At 34.9% G+C, this 17,882-nt stretch overlaps 1 protein-coding gene across 2 annotated transcripts in view; it reads left to right on the plus strand.

Annotated features, from left to right (window-relative positions):
* The first annotated feature begins 6,441 nt into the window (after positions 1-6,441).
* LOC136418015 (chaoptin) overlaps positions 6,442-17,882 on the plus strand; it is a 49,317-nt gene continuing 37,876 nt past the window's right edge. For both annotated transcript variants that reach the window (XM_066403905.1, XM_066403906.1), the window contains exon 1: positions 6,442-6,620. In XM_066403905.1, the coding sequence (XP_066260002.1) occupies positions 6,593-6,620 (28 nt within the window). In that variant the 5' untranslated portion in view covers positions 6,442-6,592. The remainder of the gene's footprint in view (positions 6,621-17,882) is intronic.

Below are 17,882 nucleotides of genomic sequence, written 5' to 3' on the forward strand. Positions count from 1 at the left end.
AAATCACCTAAGTTTTTTTTTTTGAGATTTCAGCCCTCTGACATCAACCGATAAATCTACAAATATATGAAAATAAGAAGGTGGTTACTGAAGGACGCACCATTTTGCCTCACGCTGTACGATGAATAGTTCTCGAGATATGGCGTTTTAAAGTTTTTACCCTCAACCCCGTCCTACCCTTGAATGGTGAGACTTAGGAAGTTGAAATTTTATGTGGTAAGTCCTTTGAGTGGTAGGGACAATTGGTAAAAATTTCAGATCGATCGCCCGTGGGGGCCGAATTGACCCCTTAAACTTACACGGCCTTTTAAAAAACTGCGAAAAACGAATCGAAAATTGCCAAGTAAATATATACACCACTAGGCACGATAGTTTATTGCTATGTGTACAGGTATACTAAGGCCATAAGTGAGAAAAAATAATTTATTGCGATAAATACTGTTTTTTTGCATCGTGGTCTACGTATACTTTGAATCGCTATATCTCAAATACTGAATTTTGTACAAATTTGATTCAACGTGAGTAGATACTTTGAGAGGCCTTCTATACAGTGTGCAAAAATGGTTAGTGTACCAAAGTGCCAACTCCTCTAAAATCACCAAAAATTTTTTTTTTTTTTTGAGATTTCGGCCCTTTGGCATCAACCGATAAATCTATAAGTATACGAAAATAAGAAGGTGTTTACTGAAGGACACACCATTTTGCCCCACGCTGTACGATGAATAGTTTCCGAGATATGGCGTTTTAAAGTTTTCACCCTCAACCCCGTCCTACCCTTAAATGGTGAGACTTAGGAAGTTGAAATTTTATGTGGTAAGTCCTTTGAGTGATAGGGACAATTGGTAAAAATTTCAGATCGATCGCCCGTGGGGGCCGAATTGACCCCTTAACCATACACGGCCTTTAAGAGGAAAGTGTAAAATATATTTTGTAATATATTTTGTACGCACACATGCTTGAGAAAACCAATAAATAGAAAACTACCACAGGGTCGCTCAACATCCCTTTCTATTTTTACTTGTCCGATCTCTTCCTTTTGCGGATTGGCCATAAACTTTTTCTACATTTACGTTCATCCGACCGAAACTTCTCAATTTTTTAACGTTCCTGGCTGAGCAATTCATAACGGGTAGCTGTGACCAAGCTACTGTGGGTATCTTAACCTCAGCCCTGAAATTCAGAAAATTTTATGCTTCCATAATGAGCTGAGCTGATGGTCAATTTGCCACTAACTTTTCCTACATTTAAAATATTGTGTTAATTATGGTTAAATCTATCATTTCAGAAGACCAGAATAATTCAAAAGGGAATCTAGATTTTATGAGAAATATACTTTATTGCTAGTAAAGTAAGTTTCGAGCAAATTACAGAGAGGTTATCCTACACCCGCGGATAATTCACTATTATTAAACATATTTTATTAAATTAGACCTACATTGTCAACATTTTTGTTAAACAATCTAAGATGCGGATTATAACAATTTAGTCGAATAATTGATTTGTTGCAAAGCGTTTTGATTTAATTCTTTTTATTGATTTATTGATTTTTTTGTTGTGACAGTTGCATAAGTATTTCCAAATCTCATGTAACGAAACCATTATAAAAATATTTCATAACTTTTTCTAATTACACGACTTTGCTGCGAGAAACTTTGGTTGCGCCCTTTTTCGTAAGGCTTCTTAACAAGTTCCGAGTAACAGTTGTGGTATAATTCCATTAAAGTTATATAACTGCTGTGACAATATAAAATTGTTATAAAATAACTCTATTGCAGGAAGCAACCGAATCTCTGCGAAAGCATACATATAAAAAACTTCAAATCCAATATCAACATTAAAACTCCAATAAAACACAAATGCCGGTTAAGCAAAATCTAATAAAACAAGCTTGCTAGCAGAGACGTCTAGCACGAATGTCTTTTTATCTTTGGATTCAAAACGATCTTCAATGGGACTAAATGAAAAACTCTTAAATTTCAGCAGCGATGTCAATACAGTCCACACAACTTATGATCTGCATCACTGCGTATCCTACATACAAACATAACGAAAGATGTTCAGGCTTTTCGTCAAATTTGGAGAGTCTTAGGGCAGACTTTGTCCTAGATTTGAATAGACGTTCAAAGGATCAAAATAAAAAAATCTTGAGAATACAATAAATTGATCATTATCGAGCTATGACGATTCACCTCTAGATCGATGCAACACGAGACTGCCAATTAGACATATTAAATACGGCGATGAATGCTTTTGTCACGTACCCCTTTTTTGGACTTAAATAGATGTCCAAAGGAACAAAACAATAATTCTTGAAATCTGAACAGCGATCCACATTCCTGCCCTTAATCCGTGCAGCTCAACATAAACATGTTGAAAGACCGCCACGTTCGATATCGAATGTTCGGATAAAACGGTTTAACACAGACTTTCTTTCTCAAATTTGAGTAAATGCACTAGTCGATGCATCATGCAAAGCTCCTGACCATCAGATCGAGTTTAGCATCAAATATGGAGATGAATAAGTTTGTCACGGATATTTAAATGCACTTAGCGTGGCAGTTTGGTTTATTTACCCTAAGATCCGCCACTGGTCTTCGTTTTATTTCATTTTCTAAATTCGGTATCGCTCCACAACTTTTATCAGACTCCAAAAATTCACCTCAACAAACCTAATAACAGGATATTTCGGATAAACTGAATTGTCTCTAGTTCCGATGGATATGACTAAATCAAATGCTTTTGGCAGGTGGTTCTCATCCTGACAGACAAAAAATATTGCCTAACGGAATTTCGTCCATGTCGAACGTTTCTAATGGGAATGCTCCACCCTGGAAACGGATCCATTTTAATGTTTTATTCATCGTGAATTTCATAGAGGAAATACACGAAGAATTCTCCTTTAGTGGGTATACAGAAAATTCGTATGTCGTATTCGCTAAAGCCCTCGAGCGTGTATACAATGCTAATGGACAATCTGTTGTGTAAGTAATGAAGGGCCTTTTGTACCGTTGATAGAAAAGATTTATTTAAATTTTTCTGTTTTCATAGAAATCCACTTTTCGCTTTATCGCTGAACAAACATGTCTGAGTCGGCATAATACATTTAGGACTGGATTTTTTTGTGCGAGAGGGTCAAGGGCTTCAATAAAACAACAAAATACAGCGAAAACCCACCTGAAACGGCCCCTGGCCGCTGCCTAAATGGTCAGCCATTTATTTAGAATATTCAGGACTATTCGAGGAACGAGCAATTTAAATTTCCTCTTTTTCTCTCGTTTGTAATATTCAAATTCCCCGCTTTTACATTCACTTTTTACGCTTATTGCGGCATTATTTTAATCTCTGCTCTTTCTAAAATCCGCTAATGATAACTGCTGATGCGCGCGATAATCATCATCATGGTTCACCAAATGCTCGCTATTTTAGGTTGAATTCAATACAGTATTTTTAACACCTTTGACATGTTAAAACAAAGTTATCCAGCTGGAAAAAGCTGCGATTTGCAAATTGACAAAATGCAAACGTCCGCACTATTTGTAATGCTTCCCAAATCCAGATAAATGACTGCGTAACAAGGGACATTAGAATAACGATGGCGCTTTTGCGGTCTGGATTTCCGGCTTGGAATGTGACATTTTGTCCATTTTACTCGCCTTTATCTCCAGATTTACATAGTCAGGTGCAGTGTGATTATTTCAGTGCGACTGAATTCGAGAGTTGCTGCGATAATGGTCAATATAAAGTTTATATCCCATTAAATGCACCCTGTAAGTGAAAGAAGTTAGAGAACCGCCTACGGTGCACATTCTATAAAATTTTCTCCGACGAAAAAAGTCGTGGTTTCTATTAAGTACGTTAAATTAGCGAAGATTTTTCAATCCAAACTTCAGCGAATCAGAAAGAGCCAGGTTATGGTATATGAAAATTCTATTTAAGGAGAAGCTAGCGAGGACTTTGCAACAGGTTTAGTGATTTAGTCAGGTTTTTTTATAAAATTAGCGAGGATTCTCTAATGGATTTTCATGTAGGTTTTCTATATGACCTGTCTATCTACGGAAAATCAACTGCTATTCCTGTAAAGTGCATCAGGTTAGTTAAATAAAACGCTGGAACGAGGTTTCCTGCATCAATATACGGATTTTCCTAGAGGTTTTCAGTTTGAGAACGGGTTTTCTAAAATTTGTCTATTTTAAATTATTCAGATTCGTTAGGAGCTTTTTACATGTTTCGTCCATCAGCTACGAACAACTGTTTTCCATCAAAATGCTCCCCGAAGGAAATAACCTGTACATTTGTAGATGCGTTAAGTTAGGCGAGTTCGGATTTTCCGAGCCCGAACAGATGTATGACCTCGCATTTCCATCTCCATAAACCTTTCGGGAAATTTAATCAGGTTAGTAAGAAGTATGCAAGAGTTTTTGCAGGCCATAAAGAGGTTTTATGCTTAAGTCCATATAACTCATTTAATACAAATTATCTCTAAAACATTATCCGTTATATTCGCAGCGTAAGTATGTTAAGTTAGTGTGTTATCTTCTATAGTTAATGACTGCATATGTCGAAAGCCATCAGTGATACTCGTAAAATGAGGTTAGTAAGGAGTTTGCATGGATTTTACAGATCGAATCCAACAGGTATTTTACATCCAATTCTTCTTCAAAGAGTGAAACTCCATTATCTCCGTAAAATACATTAAGGCGGTGAGGTTTTCTATATCAGATCTTCCCCTGCAACTTTCCCTTATTTCCGTAAATAAGCTGACCTTAGTGAGACATTTACGATAGTAAGATATCGATGTGAGAAACATTTTCCTAATCCCGAAAAAATTTAGAAACCTCTCGCTATCTGAACCTATTTTTCGGGATTGCGGGTATCTCCCTTGGAGAGGAGCTCTCCAAACGACACCAATTTTGAACATTACGAAGTACTTGCATTTTCATGAAAAGTCGTATAACAATGTGCATCGTACATTCCAAAGTTGTGCAGGGATGCATGAATTACTCTCCAGCTTAAGTAAGCATTTTCCAATTAAAACTGGCAAACTCAGAGAAATATTCCCCGACTGGAAAATATGATTATTTCATCACAGATCATCACAAGCCGGCTCCGTAATGGAGACAAATTAACCCGACCCTGACGACATCTGCTGGGGCATCGAAATAAATAGGCAGCTTTAATTTCATAACCCCGCTTTCGAATTGGGGCCCAAGCAGCAGCTCTGTATCTCGGCCCCAATTAAGACACTCCGATGTTGTTTAACTTTGCTTTTATGTTAATTGGCGTGACTTCTCTATTTTAGATGTTCGTCTCGCGAGCTTTTTGGTCAACAACGGCTAAAAGCCTGTGTAGGGTGATGCCAAGGACCTCAGGTCATCTTTCTGGAGAGGGAGCCATGTCTTTGTTTAGAAGCCGGGTATTTTCGAAAAGTTCTGCAGTTAAATGTTACGTGAACTGAAGAGAAGGTTTGATGCAAGAAAATGTGTTTTTGGTTCGCAAAATTGGTAATAAACTCCTTCTTCTCACTTCTTTTACGGATGCCGTGGAGGGATTTTGTAGAAGGGGAATTTGATGCAGAAACCTTGATCTTGATCCACAAAACTTGAGTAAATTTATCCCTGCCTTGACCTAATTTAGAGGCATAATGAAAAGTTTCTGTACTGAGGAATTCGATGTAGAAAATATATCGTGATCCACAAAACTTGTAGCGAGTTTAATCGGCAGGTGAACTTGTAGCAAGTTTTGTGCTGCCTTGGGTTGTTTTATTAATTCAACGTATATATTTTGTCTTTAACTCACAAAAATTGCAGCGAACTCCTCACTAATTTAAGAAACTGTTTATGAAACTAATAGAAGTTCATCTTTATTGAGAAACTTGATGTTGAAACTTGTTTTAGTCCTTCAACACCTATACCAAACTCCTTCTTATTTTCACCTGAGTACAGAAGTAACAGAAGAAACTCTTCCAAAGACAAATTAAATGATGTTTAAACCTTTTTTCCGTCTCACAAAAATAGTAGCATTTTTTGCAAGATTACCAGTTTTTATTTGGGAAACTGATTTAAATTGGGAAAAATGAGTACAACACAACTCTGAAATGTATGATACGCATTGCTTTGCAACTTTCCAGACACCAATGCAAGAACTTCTTAATGTCCACAAATGCGGCATAATTGCCGCCTTCTGAAAGCTAAAAGTTTGTGTCAGCTTAACCTAATTTCTCCAACTATAAGCGGCTCCTCTCTCCTTTTGCAACACAATTTCTTCTCATTATAAGATAGTAGCCTTATCAAAATAGCTCCTCGTGGCACCAGGGAGTCCTAAGACACTACTCCACTCGTTAAACTCCTAATGATTCGTGGCGCAAGCTCATTTTGTGCCATACTTCACCTGCCGTCCGAAATCGGTGTTTTGGAAGTTTAAAGTTCGCAGTGCGCTCCAGATTTCCAGAGAGGGGACACGCGGGTTCGGAATTCTGTGAAACTCCCACGCAGCCGTGAAAGTTTCTGTGAAAGTGGTGAATGAATTCGAGTGGATTTATACAGTGAAGATGTAGTGATTGGGATTTGGTTTATGGTGCGGTGGTTTCGGTGACATGTTGATGGATGTTTTAAAAATGTATAGTGAGTATTTTGATGCTTAATGTTAAGAGTTTTGAGGTTTAAACAGTCTTGGAAAGATTCTGGAAATGCCGGATTAGCATTTGTTCTCGTAGTTTTAGAGTTCAGTTACATAAATGGAATTATTCACGGAACTGGCCCTAAGTTTCGAGATCGGGTTCTTTATGGAAATAAATTCTGGATTTTGGAAGTTATCGACATAGAATTAATTGACAGCGTAACCGTCGTCAAGAATAAGAAAATAGTTTTATCATCAAAAGCTGCAAGCTTTGTAATACCAAACACAGATGGCGTAAAGGGTATTAGATCATGTGGTATATTGGGTTGCCTATTCTTACATCGTTTATAAAAAAAATGTACAATGTGATCCAATAGAATAAGTCCAGTATATCAATGAATGCGGACATTTATAGAAAATCCTGAAACGTGTCAATTTTAGATTAAAACATGACACCCTTAAATTCGATTGCTTGGGGATACATTCAAAAAAGGTATCACAAGCTCATGCTAACGACGGTTACCGGAAGAGGGTTGACATAGAGATGACATTTTACGACCGGAGGTCATTTTCAAATTCGATCAAATACAAAATTTACATGTTTTGGAATGTTTCCAAATAGGATGGAATTGTATTGTATAATATGATTGCAATTTCCGATTAATTCAATAAAACGCCACCAAATCTACCCTTTTACATTAGGTTTACTAAAAGAACTTTTTGCTCGTGGCTTTTCACAGGAGTACTCTATTGAAATGTGTTTTTCCCATCTCCCGGATTTCCAGAGTTAACTACAAAATTGCATTGCTGCAATGTTTAGAATCCAGAACTTAAATTATTTAAAATGGGGATGTTTTGGGGTTTCCAGTTTTGAACTAACGAGTTTGCGCCTGCCAGTTTCGTCTAATGCTTTCGGCTATTTCTGGCAAATTGATAAAGCTCTGGATAGAAACTAACTAGAATTGTTTTCACTGGAAAATTGTATTATGTACTTTTCCCCCTTTAAATTAATTATCTTTACCAAAGTGTTTTAATAGGCTTTCTAGTTATCTCTAATTCATGCTGGATCTTGAGAATTTGTCATAGCTCAAATATCATTGTTTTCGTTTTTCATGGCTCAATTTAATTTATTATTAGTTATTTATTAGTGCAACCTGTCTATTTTTGAGTAATTGCTATATCTACCTGCAAGACAGTAAGCATCAATTTGCGATTGCTAAAGCCAAAAATCCGGAAAATGATTTAATTACCGTTCAGCATAAACAATGAAAAAATATAGAGTTAATAACGAATTTTTAAGATTTTTGATTGAATAATGAATTATTATGTAGAATTTTATTGGTTTTTATTTCACATAGAGACTTTATTTCGCATAGAGACTTGACATTCCTACTCTCAAAGACATCCAGCCACCGTACTTCTTTAGCTCGTGCACATCTTCACTTTTATTTAATAGCAAAGTAGCTGATGTTCGTCTAAAAGCATAATCAGTGTAGTAGGCCCAGCTTTGCAGACTTAAGTAGTCTGTAATTATCATGGACCATTAGCCTACACTGCCTTTGCCCACTAACAGTGGATTATTACATTTCCCATTTCTATAATTCAACAGTAAATATGTAAAAATTGTATTCGAGGCCTCAGATTAATGAAATTTTTAATGATTTTTAAGTATTTTGTTTGTTCTTCTTTTCTGTTAATTAGTGAAAATGTAATTTGGAAGTTGGTTTTAATGTGTGGAATTTTCACAGCCATATACATATTGCCTTTCATTTTCCATATCATTTTTATGCAAACACGCGTTGTAGACTTCTCTCCGTGGACAGATTTGTGATATCCTCAAAATCGTTGCCAACTAAAAGAACAAAAAGATGATCAAGATTCGCAAAGAAAATTAGCCTGTGAGCCAAAAAGATTTCATCCGAAGCTTTATTTAAAAATTTAATCTTATCAAAACATATTGAAAATACTCGATTTTTTCGGTCTATATCTCATATTTTTCCTTTTTAAAAATACTATCAACGTTGAAAACAGAGATATCAATAAAATCATACAGAGCAATATTGCTTTTAAGGTAGAATATGATGCCCCTAAACTTTCAAGAATCTTTCGTGTCGCATTCCTCTCAACCAACTAAACTAACATTTCCTTCTCATTGGCATACTGTGTACCTTTCTTAGCAAACTAACTTTTGAAGGCTTTAGATGTATTGTCGGATCTTTCGCTTGACTTTTAAGGCATTAACGAAGAATACCCTACTTGCCAGGCATTTTCGATAACTGAATTTTTGTTTAAAATGAACTAAATAAAAATTTGTGAGAATAAGAATAGGAAAGTGGGATGAAACAAATGAAATTAAATTAACATAAAATTAATACGAATTTATAAGTTATCCAATTCAGAAGCAAATTTTACTTTGGCATCAATAAATAAAAACAAATCGTTAAGGTCCATAGCAATCACAAAACCTGGTTAGTTAATTCTAAACTAAACGAAATCATGTGCTAATATAATTAGTCGTATAAAAAATAGTATAATCACCATTATTAGTTTGCAATCCGCACCGACCTGGATAACAAAAATTCGGAAAATTTGATTTACCTGAACTGACCTGAATCAATAATAATCAGGAAAAATTATCAAACAGTTGACCCTAAAATTGGCCAAAAAGCTGGACTAACATTTTTTCCTCAATTAAGTATTATTTATAACTCTGATTATTTTATATAAACTTCCTTTCAAATCATGTCTGTTTCGTTTTCTCAGTCTTTTTTTGTGATAAAATTGACATCTTTACTACTTTTAATTCGTTTTGTTTTTTTCCCAAAACATTTCAGTCACTTCGTCTATCTCGCATGGTTTCATTCGTTTTTTTCTTGATAACTCTTATTGATCCATATTTTCAAACCGCATTTGTAGTGCAACGTCTTTATTCCATTTCACGAAAATGTGGAGATTTAAAAGCACAGTTCAAAACAAAGACAGGTCGCATCAATTTCATTTATATTTGGTCCAAATGCCTGTCGTGGATGCTTTTGAAAACGGTTTAAAAATAGTCTGATGTGATGTTAGAAATAGCTATAAGAGTAGGATATTTTTAAACCATTCCAAATTGTATTAGCGAGAATAAACGGTTTTACCCTCAACAGTATTGCGTGTCTGCCTCTCCTATTAATTTCAAGAAGTTTCTATTGATTATTTATTCTTATATTCTTTCTCTGTTTAATTGTATTTTACACATCACTTTTCATGTCATCTTGTTATTTTCTCAATTTCACACTTTTTCTTAATCTCGATTAATGTCATCGCTTTCTTTAGTACATGCTAGCTGCGATTTGCATCTATGAGTACTTTTCTAATCAAATTTTCTTTGTTCCTCTCGAATTATCTTTTTAATAAGAAGTCCCTTGAAGATGTATCCTGAATCGATTTGAAAGAAACCAAATTTTGTTGTTAAGGCAATGTACTTCTGGCATTATCTGAGATAGTGAAGATTACAGGCGTTGGGAGCGATATTGAAACTGACCATAATTGGATTGGAAATGTAGATAAAAGAAATAATAAAAATGAAGAAGTCAATCATGATGAATGAAGTAGAAAAAAAGGAAGGGATCAAAACCATTTTCTATGCTGAATATGCTGGCTTGATATAAAGCGATGAATATTTAATTTAAGATTGCAAAAATTTGAAATGTCAAAAAGCTCGAGATGAACAACCTCACGAATAATTGGCCATAATTGTAACTTTAAAGATTGTTAAGGAAAGAAAGATTAATCACTGTCAGACGATTCCATGGTAATAAAAATTAATAAGAAACATGTACATATGTATATACTGAGTCTTTATAAAGATTTTTAATGATTTTTTATCCCTAAAAAACCTTTTGTACCTGATAATGCTTAGAGACCTAAGACCAATCTCTTGGGGATCTCACATAGCTTTTAACTCTACATTCATAATTTCACTATTACTATATTTGTGATGTATTTTAAGCTCTCAAAATATATATAACAATTTTTAATGTAACAAAATTATCAATTACTCTCATTAAATAATTCTTAGTGATATTGAATTCGAGCGAATATTAAGGAATCTTCAAAGAATGGTTCAGAACTCTCAATAAATTTTTAAAAGCTCTCAAAGTTCTCGAGAATTTCGCAAGTTCCCAAAGCCCATTTTGTGCTGATTGCCAAAGTGAAAAACAGTGAATAAATATTTCTCGAGGATTCTGTTAATGAATTTGAATCGTGAAATTCATTATAAATTAAAACTCTGTAAGGAAACTTTAAATACAGCCCTTTGGTTAAACTTCTCTGGATTAGTTAGAAACTTTATAAACATAAAAGCTTCTCTAATTCTTAAGCCTTGAGGTGAATATTTCCATGTTGTAAATTAACAAAACCCCGGATAAATCATTTTTACAGTATCGTACGTTGAATTTAGGAAAATCTATAAGGAATATTCATGTTATTCAAATAGATAAAATTGTTCCACCTCATTCTGCTGATAAGGGGTAGCTCCAAGGACCTAAAGACGATTCCAATTTTCTGGAGAGTTTTTTGAATTTCCATTACATATTTCAGAAATCTGGGGGGAAGTGCACAAAGTTAGTTTTCGGGAGAGATATAAAACATTATTTCCATCAAGTCTCATTCATTTTTTCAAATTTTCAATACATAAACTTTTGAATAAATACAGCAATAGATAGGGCGCAGCAATTTCCCGATAAATGTGAGTTAAAAGATATTATTAGGTATTGTTAGATATCTCGCATTTGGAAATAAAAAAAGACAAGTAACAAATATAGAAATGGGGATTTCTAAGCCTGGAAACAGTGTGAGAATTAACTTTTAATTGAGTGTAATAACTACTAAATCGTCTAAAAATGAACACAATAGGTACTTGCATGTCTGACTGAATACCTAATGCCCATCAACTTAGTTATAATCTTAATTTTTATTTCCAAAAGCAAGATTTGATTTAAGTTTCAGCTATATTCCAGCAAAAAATGATTTAAAAATACCATAGTTTCGCGAACGACAGTTTTCAAAATTCACTTAATTATTAAACAGGATTCTTGGAAAACATGCCATAGGGGATGAAATAAGCTATGAAATTTCTGCTGGTTAAAGGAGCTCTTAGGGGAAGTTTTGGCAGAGAGAGTCTAAATTAATTTTAAACAACACAAATTTAGGATTTTCTAAACGTACAGAGAATGCTTCAAAACCGAAAGGATTCGTTTTGAGAGACGAATTAAATTTTGAATTTTCTTGTCAGAAAAGTTAAAAAAATTAATTTTAAAGAAAGAATTTTAGCTTTTCGATATTCGTGAACTTTTCAGTCCGATGTGAAAACTCGAAGAGCAATTATATTAAAATAGAGATCGTATTGATTGACTCGATGAGCTTTATCGGCAAAATTTTATTTAAATAATCGGAAACTGTCGAAAACAATGAGTTCGCTCCTACCCCATAAGATTAATGTCAAATGTACATGAATCAAGCGAATTGATCGAAATGAGCTTTATATAAGTTAAAATAGCGAATATTGTATTGGAGTATCCAAAAGTGTCAAATGTTGTAGATTTCCCAGAAGTCATGCATAGAATACGAAGAGCAACCATTAACGGCCAAACCTATCACAGGGGCTTTCGTATAGGTTCAAACACTGCAAATTTGATTTAAATGATACAATTCAGTCCAAAATAATTATTTTGCTTTGCAATTATACGGTTATTGCGCAATGTCCATAGTTTGACCAAATAGACGGCACATGGTTGGACTTGAATGACCTAGGTCCCCTCTCCAAAAATGGTCGGCTGGACCCTCCCCCCGTCAAACTTGCAGAGCTGGGGGTTCCGTTTCGGATCTGGACGCCGAAGGGATTCTGGCCGTTCTCGCCCGGAAGAGACGGATGGGATCCCCCTTTCGCATTCGTATGGTCGTGGTCGCCTTGCTTAAAAAGTTTTGAAAAACTGAAATTTATGGAAAAGTCTACAATGCTCAAAATATACATAAGAAGCAACATCACGGCTGAAATGGCAATGCATTACAAGTATTTCAGCATCACGAGTTGTCACGGCGTATTGTGCTTTGCTTACCCTAATTCCCATATTCCCATAAGACAACAAGTAATACTCCAAAACTGTATTGCTAGGTTTTGTTAATTATTTTATTTATATAGGCACGTAAGATATTTGTTTAAAAAATTCAAAAAGACATGCATTTTCTGGCTTATATAGCAATTGCATACTTTTGGCAATACATACAGTGACGGAAAAAGTATGGAATATTTTCTAAATTTTTTTTCATTGCTTTTAGAAATATTTCCAATTTCAGAATTACGGTCGAGGAGGAGATACCACTATGTTCGATCTTACAACAAGATAACGATCCGAAGCATACATCAAAAATTGTAATGGAGCGGTTTTTGACGAAAAATGTAAATGTACTTGAATGGCCCTCGCAGTCTCCCGATCTCAATCCTATTGAGCATCTATGGGAAATATTAGATCGAGAAATTAGATTAAAGGCAATAAAAATAAAACAGAACTTCTTCAAACCATCCAGGAGGTGTGGCAGCGAATTCCCGTGGATACTTCATAGAAGTTAGTGGATTCTATGCCTAGAAGGTGTTAAGCTGTTGTGAAGGTCAAAGGCTTTGCCACAAAATATTGAATTATTTAAAAGTTTATTATTCTTTTATAAAAGAAAAAAATTATATATTTTTTTCTCTATTAATTTAATTTTTGCGTTATAAAATATACAACAATGATTTATTTAAAACGGTATTTGTTGTTAATTAATAAGTTAAGCGTTAAACAAATTGTAGTCATATTTTGACTAAATTATGCACGACTTCAACCTTAATAATAAGTAGAAAAATATTCCATACCTTTTTCCACCACTCTACGTACGTATTATCAAAAAATACCACACATCCTAATTACTTCTTTGTTTGAGTTTTCGGAGGCCTTGACTCAACTTTTCCATAAAAACCAAGTCAGAGCTTCCATTTTAGCCATTCAAACTTGCAAGTTAGTTTAGGTTAGATAGCTCGGGTTGGAATTTTGTCTCTTTCAAAAGATCATTGTTTTCACAGGAAATTTTGGCATGAAACTGAATAAAAAATACCTAAAAATCCTGGATTTTTTTCAAAAACAAGATTTCCAAAACGGGATTTGTGAGCGGTATTTTAAGGGTGTAAACTCAACATTTACGTTCGCAACCGAAAGTTGCTCAAGGAGAGAATTAGTAATATTAATTAAAAAATTAGTAATTAGTAAGATGGAGAGGTAAAAGGTGTTTAATATTTTATTATTTCGAGTATTTCAGGTAAAATAGATCTTTTCCCGCCACGGAATTTCAAGAAAAATTTCCCGTACATGCGAAAGTCACCATCATCGATGACCATAATTAAAACCTAGTCCCAAAATCATTAGTGCTTTTAATAAAGCCCGGAGTTTTTTTGAGGAAAAACCCCGTTTTGACAGCCCTCGCCATGAATGATAAATGAAATCCACTCCTACAAAATCTTGTTAAGATATTAATCAGCTTCTTTATGCGAGTTTCATAAAAGAATTATGGACCCTTGTTTGGACACAATATACTCGTTTCGTGATTAAGTAGCCACCGTAATATTGGCCTGAAAATAGCGGTATCTAGTAATTTCTTGAAATTATGATCGTTTTCCCAGGTTAACCCGACACCAAAGATTGCTAGACTGGGGGGATAAAAGCTGTTTCATTTTCGACGAGGGAACGTTCGTTAGCTTAATACGAAATTTAATTGCTTTCGCAGCTAATTATCAGCAATTTCCCATTCCTGATTAGAAATCGGGGCGACGCTTTTCCTTTTTTTTTTTTAAGAATTAGTTAACTCGAATAGAAAAGCTATTACAACGCTATCAAAGCCCAGCCTCCGAATTAATTTCCACTGGGCCGCGGAACGGATTCTCCCTCCTGGAAAAGTATTTCATTCTAAATTAAAACAAAAGGAAACCTTGCTTTTATTAGCTCCAGGAAATTGAATTAGTTTAACTGAAATTGAGATTTTGGGTCCGGGCACATCAAAAGTGGCTATTTCGACATGAGTAACATGAGGCGAAACTAGTTCTAAATATAAAACTACCCAGGGAAATGGGTTAAGGGAGCTCATTAACATTCATGCGAGTCTCTCCGTGTTCAGCCACATCTCGAATCGCATGACAAGCCCTGTTTATTCGCATGTACTTTCAAGATCTACACCTGAACCGAAAGCAAATGCGAACAAGAAATGCATAGAGATGGAGCGAATTTTAGTGCTAAGTCTTCAGAGTTATATAGCGCATAAGATGGCAATACAGTTGGAGATGATTGAGTTGGATTTGCAACTGAGAACGGTGAACAATTGCCGGAAGAGGGATTTTCATGCCCATTTAGTTCATTTACGATGTTCTACATATGACTCTACATAGTATGTTAAGTTGAAAGCGAACCCCCTCCATATTTCGTTGATTATAGAAAATATGTAAATGTGCAAAAACACGTGGATTTTATTTTCAAGAGGAACATTCTTTAAATCGGTTTTCTATTAAATTCCATGCACCTTTTAACGGGGATGGAAGCAACCACTAAAATCTTAAATGGGAAGGGAGGTTGAGTTATACCTCATTTAAAAGTTCTTTCAATTACCTTTCCAAATGTGTCTTTTTTCATTGAGAGGACTTTGAAAAATTATATCCACTCCGTAATCAATCTTCAGTATCAGTTGTATTGTAAAAAAATTGTTTATTAATATTTTAAGAATTCAAACGTTGTCCATTAATTTCTAAATAGCAATAAAATCTGTTTTCAAACCTCACTCTAACATTCACAAATACTTCTATTTGAATTTCCCTACACGCAGCTGTAATTCTTCTCTTCAATTTTTCCAAGCCTTGAGACTGGCTGTTATAAAGAACGGATTTAAAATGCCCCCAGAGAAAAAAATCCCGAGGTGTTAAATCGGGTGATCGCGGCGGCAGCTCAAATGGTCCTCGTCAACCAATCCATTTGCCAAGAAACCTATCGCTGCCTAACAATAAAACTAGCCTCAAGATTTGGAAGAATTGAAGGGACGAATTACGCTGCGTGTAGGGAAATTCTAGTCAGTTTGTGTGAATGATAGAGTGGAGCTTGAAAACAGGCTTTATTACTGTTTAGAAAATAATGGACAGTATTTTGAATACTTAAAATATTAACAAACAATTTTTCTACGATACAATGGATACCGAAGCTTGTTTACGGTTTAGACATGATTTTCCGAAAACCTCTCAATGAATAAACAGGTACATTTGGAAAGGTAATTGGGAGAACATTCACTTGAGGTATAACTCAACTCCCCTTCCCATTTAAGATGTTAGTGGTTGTTTTCACTCTCGCTAGAAAGTGAATGCAATTTAATAGAAAACTGACTTAAAGAATGTCTTCTTGAAAATGAAATTGACGTGTTTTTGCATATTTACATATTTTTTGTAATTACTGATACATCGAGGGTGGTTCGTATTCAAATTGACAAACTGTGTACGTTTAGTACATTGATTAGAACTTGGAAAGAGCGAACATGAGAACAAGTTAGGATGCCATCGATTGGTGAACCAAGAGCATTGATGAATGAGTGATGCCAGTCAAGGGTACATAAGTTGGTGTTAAAGGTATTTTAATTTTCACCTCATCAATTTTTTTCTTGGCTCAAATACCTGAAAATGAAAGGTCACTTCAAGGGTGTGCGCTTAAAAACAGCTCAATTCGGAAAACATCTTTAGTATAACTAGAACGACAATGGTTAAAAATTCTTGAATTTCCAATTCACCATTGAGTTTTTGGGGAAAAAGTAGCTAAAAATTAGTTGTTACTTCAATGGTGAATTTCTTGAAGGATGTATCTCTAAACACAAGAATTGGCAATGTAATTATAACTCCGCTAAAATTAAAAAGGTTTACGAGCTCTCCCCAATTTTGATTTCAGCACTTTTCTTGGAAATTCACTTAATATCACTCAATGTTCCTATTGCTATTGGAAAAGTGTCGAAAAAATGGGAAAGCTTACTTGATGGACGTACGTATCTCAGAAACGTAAAAATTGGCAACGTGCATCTAAAAATACTTGAAGAAAGACTTCACCGTCGTTTTTCTTGGGAAAAAGTAGCTGAAAGTAAAGGTCATTACACGGTTCTATCTTTAAAATTAGGCAACTTTGCAAAGTATCTTTAATACGTGTAAATGAATAATCTGCCGACTCTTATGAAGTGAAAGTGAGTGTAGCAATGAACACGGTTCATTTGAGGACGTTAGATAACGTGAATTTTAAGGACTCTGGGGTGTACTAAAAGGACTTTTAGTACTACTAAAAAGACTTTTAGTACTACTAAAAAGACTTTTAGTACTACTATTTAATTCTAAGTTTAAAGGTCTTCTAAGGGATGTTTTTATTAGGGTAGAGGATCATTTCACGTTGGGTAACCAGCGAGAATGCGTGGGATATTTTGAGAAAATAAATTGTAAATAATAATAAAATAAGAAAGATATGTGTAAATACTGACACATTCGGGCTTTTGATTTGAAACGTTGCACTCATAGCTGGATTAGAGGAAGAAGGGCCTCATTGTTGTAGTGAGTTGTGGTGAAAAGAAATGGAACTGAGGAGGGAATGAAAGTCACAGATTTGAGGCTACGTTGGAAGTTTGGAATGTCTGTTTATCTACGTCTCATTAAGTATCATCTCCTTTTAATCAACCTATAATCGATTGAATACTGTCTCGAAGACGTCTTTATTAGTGTTCATTATTCTTATTGTTTTCGTCCTTTCGGCTTGTCTGTTCAACATCAAAAGCCTCGCCTTGCCTGATTAATCAAACAATATCGAAAAACAATTACTATAGACCGCGGAAACTTAATTGCAAAAGTCTACACTATAGCTCCGGTAACGACGTTAAATAACACGTTCCGGACAGTAAACTAATTGCGCCAATCAGGCAACACACGCAATTAACCTCCGGGACAAATTACTCAGTAGATATACACAAACAAAATTCGCGATTAAGAGGAGCAAGTGGCCCTTTATGGGCCCATGGAAGAGCCATTTTTTATTGGCTGGGTTGGATTTATTCGCTCCTCTTATATTAGTTTCCTGTTTTTGTGGCCGCTTTAGTAAACACAAGAGACACTTTATTGGTCCATAAAAGCCTCGTTGACGTCCCCAACCGGGGTGCCAAATGAATTTAATTTTCTTTTATTCCCCTTACGATATAAA

This window comes from Euwallacea similis, chromosome 32 (genome assembly GCF_039881205.1).
Source record: "Euwallacea similis isolate ESF13 chromosome 32, ESF131.1, whole genome shotgun sequence".
NCBI lineage: Eukaryota > Metazoa > Arthropoda > Insecta > Coleoptera > Curculionidae > Euwallacea > Euwallacea similis.